Below are 6,553 nucleotides of genomic sequence, written 5' to 3'. Positions count from 1 at the left end.
CCCCCCACCTCTATGTAGCTTTAAAGCGTGTTTGCACTCTATTTTAATCTGCTAAAAGAAAGTCTTGTCTAAGAGCAGACACCACCAGATGTATGCTATTGCCGATAATTAAAGAAATATATATTGTGTGCCCCTCTCTGATATATTTTTACTCTAATAGAGGGGTCTGACTTTCCCTGACTGTATGGCTAAGCCCTGCTACCTGCTATCCCCCTGTCCAATAAGAGTGCCCATAATGGCCACTGAGGCAGTCTCACTGGTCAGTAGAATTGCAGTTGTAGGGCTTAGCCATTAAGTAAAGGCCCTATAACAAAGTCTAAAGGTGATAGCAGCCACCTTGCTGTAGGTATTAAGCAAGTTTTAGCAAGACGCAAGCATTGCTGATGCTTCCTAAAGCCTAATATAAATATACCCAAGCATCTACAAAAGGTTTTTATCAACATACATTTATGTTTATATAATAGTGACTGCAGCTTCACAGTTGAATGAAGTCAAAAGCAAAATTGTACTTTTCCTTCCTTGCTATTTTATTTTAGGAATTTGTATTCACTACACTGCATTTAGGACTTTTATTTTTACAATATACAAGGGGTACAACATTTGCATAGACTCACCATACCAGATTTTAATTAATGCTGAAGAAAATCTATTTGACTGATCATGCAATTGTCCCATGTATATGAGTAAAGTCAAACTAAGCTGTTAGGAAGGATCACTGCAGTACTCAGCACTTCATAACTGCTAAATGGACAGGAAAATGATATAGTTACCTACAAGATATATCTGTCTTTGGCTGACTTTAATCATATGATGTGCACAGGGAGAAGTTGATCTTTCAGATGGAATCTGTGAAAGTAAATTAACAGTTAGGAAAAAATATATAATTCATAGGAAAAGTGTATCAAGTTAATTCTGCTATATTTGCCCATCTTTACTTCAGTTTATAAATGTATTTTAACAGTACCATACCTGTGTACATTTGTTGCCTTTTGACTTTATATTCTAGATAATATTCAGGGAGCTTTCTCCTTCTGAGCGTGTTTACTTTATATTTATTAGGTATCAGGTCTGAGAATTCTGGCTTCTGTACATTTTTTTAGTTAGTACTTGATACAATTCTTCCAGGAAATAAAATACTTAATGGAGAACTATGAGGCGAGTGAAAATCGCTCATCCTCATAGTTTGAGCCGACGTGTGACAATGAAACTGTCACACGTCGTCTCAATAGATCGGGAAGTGAGCGAACACATACCGCCGCTCGCTCAGTTCTCACACATCTCCCTGCAGAGAGAAGTGACTGTCAGTCACTGCTCCACGCAGGGATTCCCCCCTCCCATCTCCGATCCTCCAGCACTGACTGAAGGAACATACGGGGGAGGGGGTGGGTACAGCTGGCTCTGCCTCTAGATAGGCAGAGCCAGCTGTCACTCACGCAGCTGGGTGGATCTCAACAGCATTGTCGGGATCCGTCCCATCTGCGGCGATCACAGTATACCGCAAGCTCTAGCTCGCAATATACTGAGCTTTGGATCACAGGAGGAGGTTAGTATATGTCCTCCCATGACCCTTAAGAGAACTATGGGGAAAAACACTTACCGCATAGATTTCTTTTAACTCTTGCAGTAGGCCCCCTCTCATGGCAAGAGTCAACTGCTCATTTTGCCTAGCTTATGATGACTAAGGTAATATACTTACATTATTCCTGGCATGTGGGCAGGCCCTCTGCAACCTTACATATAATGCAGGACTTCTTGTTCTGCATTGTATGGGATGACATCAAAAAGCTGCAAAGGATTGGGCAGCAGCAAAAAAAATTCCTTTGGGGGACCAGCTTTACAGCATAAGGAAGCCTGCAGGAGTGAGGAATATGATACGTATATCCCCTTATTAATCATACCTAGGTGGAGTGTGATCCACTGCAAGGGTACAGTGAACATCCAATTCTACAGTTAAATGGATATACAGGATTTGAGAAACATGCCCCAAAAGTGTAATTGGATATTAAAATGCAATGGTGACACATGCATTTGAAGTCACAATCTGCAGATACATCAGAGGCCAATCTTTTACACCTGGCTACAGTCATTTCATTAGTGTCTCACAATCCAGTCCATAAAGCCTCCTCTTCATTTCCCTCATCTTCCTCTTTCTCAGCTTTGAGTGTTGTTCAGTTACTCCATTAGTCCTATTAGAATGTAAATTATGTTAACAGACCCACTTTAAGCAAAAAAATGTGGCAGATATGGACAAAGGAAACAATGCTACTGCAATTGTATGGTTATTATACCCTACAGGAGTTATTTATGTTCATATTTTTACATTCTAACATATAGCTTCATCAACCAGCACAGACATCGGTGGGTCCAGCAACATCACAGGCCAACCTTTTGCACCTGGCTCACAATCAGGCATCAATGTCTCAAAGTCCAGTGCGTCAAGCTTCCTCTTCTTCTTCTTCATCTTCCTCTTCTTCAGCTTTGAGTGTTGGTCAATTAGTCAGCAGTAAGTATTGCTGTTCTATTTACCATTTTCTCTGTCGTGATGCCTTTGCATGTGCTCTTTGCTTGTTTCTTGAAGTGCTCTTTGTCTTGCATTCTTAAGCTTGCCTTTAGAAAAATCATATCAAGCATAATAATTTTAGATGAATTATAGGTTACATCTACATATTAAGTTCACAATTATACTTATTATATTATAATCTAAAACATCATATGTTGACCTTACCATACTGCAATAAAATTAAATACCATCCAATATGCACACTTAGAGTAAAATAATCAAAATATGATAGACTGACTGTGACCATGACATTGTTACATTTGGAGAATTCTCTTTGAATTTTTCAGAATGTCTAGAACATCTATTTTAGAAAGTGCTAGCTAGTCGCAGCCATGTAAGGAAAAATCTATGAAATTAGAAAAGTGGGGAACATATGCTTAAAAATATAGCATGTCTTTAGAAATCCTGATAATGTATATGTATGTTGAATGTGTACGTTTTCAAAAGAGGTGATCTGCTAGATGTTACAGTTGGGGTTTATATGATGGGATCGATTTACTGAAGGCACATAGATTGTTCCTTTTGCAAGGGACTTTTTCCCTAACTTAGTAAATGAGGCTAAGCTCTGCTGACTTCCATCATCCCATTATATGCAAGAAAAAATACTGTTTTCTTTTTATTTCCCTTGCAATTTTCCATATGATTGGGTATTCTTTGTAAAATTTGAAAGCGGAGGGAATGTGGTAAAAATAATTTTGCAAACAAAATTGGATTTTATTGTGTTTATGTACACTACAAATATTGTATCACATAAAAAAATAACAACTATATTTTTTTTATCCAACACATCCCCTGCATTTAAAAATATATAATATGTTTGGGGTTTTGGGTAATCCTCAGGCCAAATATGTGCATTTTGGAATGTGTGCAAAAATGTGAAACTTAATCTGGCAATGAAAAGGTTGAATGAGCTGGCACACCAAACCAATGGTAAAAAGTCAAACAGGGTTATTCACAAAAGGGTGAAGAGTTTGGAGAAGGCAGGAGAAGTGAAGAATCTAGGACAACATAGCTGAACTGGAAAGTGAGCTGAGTTAGAGAATGTTTCCAAATGAGCTATTTTGGCCTTGAATGTTCATTTCTCCTGCCTTCTCCAAACTCTTCACTGTTTGATGATAAACCATGCAAGTATGTTTATTTATTAACCAAAATATCCAAACACAAGCCTACACATTTTATGTGTTCTAAAAACACCCCTTTCATCAGGGTTTACAATGTCAGAATGAGAGAACACACCCGGACTGGTGAGTTTTGTTGAATACTTGGACATGTACTTGGATTGCTCCAGCAGCTGGTGTGATTTCCTGGGAATACCATCCCTGGTTCCAGGAGGGAGAGATTGTTTTGTGTTTTAATTCTTAAAAAAATAAAGGAAATAAAAATATAGAAGAACTGTCTCTTTGTTAAAAGCATAGTTTCAGAACAGTCACTTCTTGTTTAGATTTGACATCTAAAGCCTGGTTAATTTTAAATGCATTCAACTTTATTCATAGGGTGAATGTTACAGTAAGCACCTTTTCCCATTGAAGAATAGATGTTGAATGTCAGGAAGATTATTTTTAGTGTAACAAATGTACAAACATATATAGGGAACTATGCTTTATAAATAGGAATGTTACACTTAAGAAAACTTCATATATATAATGATGTGATGATTTTTCATATCGACGCTCTTCCAAAAATCTATCAGTGTATGGTCAGCTTAAATACACAAAAAACAGCAACAGGTGCCAGAAATAGGGCTATAAAATAGTAACTAGCTGGTATAGAATGCCCTTTGTTTTACACTTCATTGTTTCCTCAGGCTTCGATAAATGCTGGGTCTGTGGGCCAGCGCCGGGAGATATCCCACACATATTTTAGACCTGTCCTGTACTGGAGACCTTCTGGGCTCATTACCACACTACTAACCAAAAATTCACTGATTGCACCATTCACAAAAACCCAGCCTTTTCCTTCTGCACCACAATTGTATTACTCTGCAGATGTATAAGTGTTCTGTGGTTCAGCATCTGGTGAATGCCTGCTATGTGGAAGAGATCTTCCCTCCCTGCCATAAAACAGAACCTGGTTCTACTGGTTAGAGTTTATCTCTTCTCTTCTTCTGATATTACTGCTCTGCGTATTAATGTACGCCTTTGCTGGCTTATATTTCTATGTTCTGTTCTTCCAAAATGTAGTTAATATGCTAAAGAATATATATAGCTATATATAGATATATATCTATATATGATCTGAGTTCCATTCCACATTTATAAAATAATTAGTTTGTTGAATTGGAAATGTTTTTCGTGTTTGTCTTGTATGTTGGGAACATTTACCCTCACTAATAGCTCTAGTGACATGTAAAAAGTTTAGGCCACTGTTACATTATCTCACACAGATATGTTTTATTTTCTCCTATTTTATTCTCTGTGCATGTGGTTGAAGATAAAAATACATATTTACAGTACTTATAAATCCATCAATATATAATCTCAAACCATATGGCGTCAGCTGTTTAGATCACTTTTTAACTAGAAAGAACATGCAGTTGGGTGGGATAGTTTAATAAACACTTCAGTAGTAGGCTGACCTTATTTCCTTGAGCCCAAAAGGGGACATTGGGGTGGCAAAAATGGGATAGTTTTAATATTCTGTATTCATGAAAAGTAAGATGATAACAAACGTTTTATGACAATACAGCAGATGTGTACAGCATAAGGTTTTGATCAACATGAATTTATATACTGTTTCAGATTCGGAGGCAAAGAGTCATGTCCCCAGGGCACCATACATGTCCCCAGGGCACCATACATGTCCCCAGAGCACCATACATGTCCCCAGAGCACCATACATGTCCCCACAGCACCATACATGTCCGCACAGCACAATACATGTCCCCAGAGCACCATACAGGTCCCCAGAGCACCATACATGTCCCCAGAGCACCATACATCTCATCCGGGAGGACTCTGCAGGCAGTGGCTGTGCTGTGGAGAGTTGATTGGCTGGATTCCATCTCCAGGGCTTTACTGTGCTGTGTGTGGAGCCGCCCATGGCTGTGCCTATGCCGGGAAGAAGGAGGAGCTGTAGAAACAGAGAGGCACTGCAAAGGACAGCTACTGCCAGGTCCCTAGCAAGCTGACAAGGAACTCAGCAGCTGCTGCAGTTTAAAAATTTAAAGTGCCAGAATTGGGACATCCCTAGAAAACAGGACACAATTAATTTTTTTAATGAAACAATGGGATGTGGGAAAAATGTCTAAATAACGGTACTGCCCCATTTAAAATGGGACATATGGTCAGCCTCTTCAGTAGGCAATCCATCTAGCCAGTGCAAAAGCCTAACTATAAACTGTTTTTAACATTTGGTTTTAGGTTTTTATTGCTTACATTTTGTTAGTATATATGAAGCCACACTGCTATGTCAAGACTCCTCTGCAAAGTGTGGTCTTTAACACCAATCTATGTGAATATCTAAACTGTGGCTTATAGGTATATAGCAATTCATATAGTAAAAGTAGGTTTACCTTGAGGGTAGCGTCTTCCTGCTTCTAGCTACAACAACACAGCAAAGGTCTAGACTTACCCACAGGAGTTGAAGAAGCCCAGTATTTGCCTTTATCAAATACAAAAAAATAGAAAGTGGCAGTCCTTTAATTTATAACTAACAAAGGAAAATGCAAGTGGTGTTTAATGTCTGTTTGAGTGTTTTTTTTCTTACTAGCTATGGTTATTGAATATATTTTACCTATGATGAGTGCTGATGATGTGTCATTTGTAAACCACAGAAACAAATATTCAGTGGCATTGGATGCAAAATAGAAGTTACATGATGTTTTCTTGCTTTGCTTACATAATGGTAATAAGATTCTACATTGACTACAGTCATTGTATTTTTAAGTGTTACTGAAGGATACACTTACAAAGAGAGGTATTGCATGGTATGGTGAATTTGTTACCCTAGGGAATATAATTAGGGATGAGCTTCGCGTTCGAGTCGAACCTATGT

The 6,553-nt window shown here is 38.2% G+C and overlaps 1 protein-coding gene across 1 annotated transcript in view; it reads left to right on the top strand.

Annotated features, from left to right (window-relative positions):
• Positions 1-2,503, top strand: part of POU6F2 (POU class 6 homeobox 2) — a gene marked incomplete at its 3' end in the record, with an annotated part of 305,002 nt that extends 302,499 nt beyond the window's left edge. The window contains exon 8 of the mRNA XM_018558767.1: positions 2,335-2,503. Within this exon, the coding sequence (XP_018414269.1) occupies positions 2,335-2,503 (169 nt within the window). The remainder of the gene's footprint in view (positions 1-2,334) is intronic.
• Positions 2,504-6,553: the final 4,050 nt, after the last annotated feature.

This window comes from Nanorana parkeri, unplaced genomic scaffold, assembly GCF_000935625.1.
Source record: "Nanorana parkeri isolate BGI_ZX_2015 unplaced genomic scaffold, ASM93562v1 scaffold357, whole genome shotgun sequence".
Lineage (NCBI taxonomy): Eukaryota > Metazoa > Chordata > Amphibia > Anura > Dicroglossidae > Nanorana > Nanorana parkeri.
The sequence above is the reverse complement of the archived record's forward strand: the minus strand, read 5'-3'. Positions and strand labels throughout refer to the sequence as shown.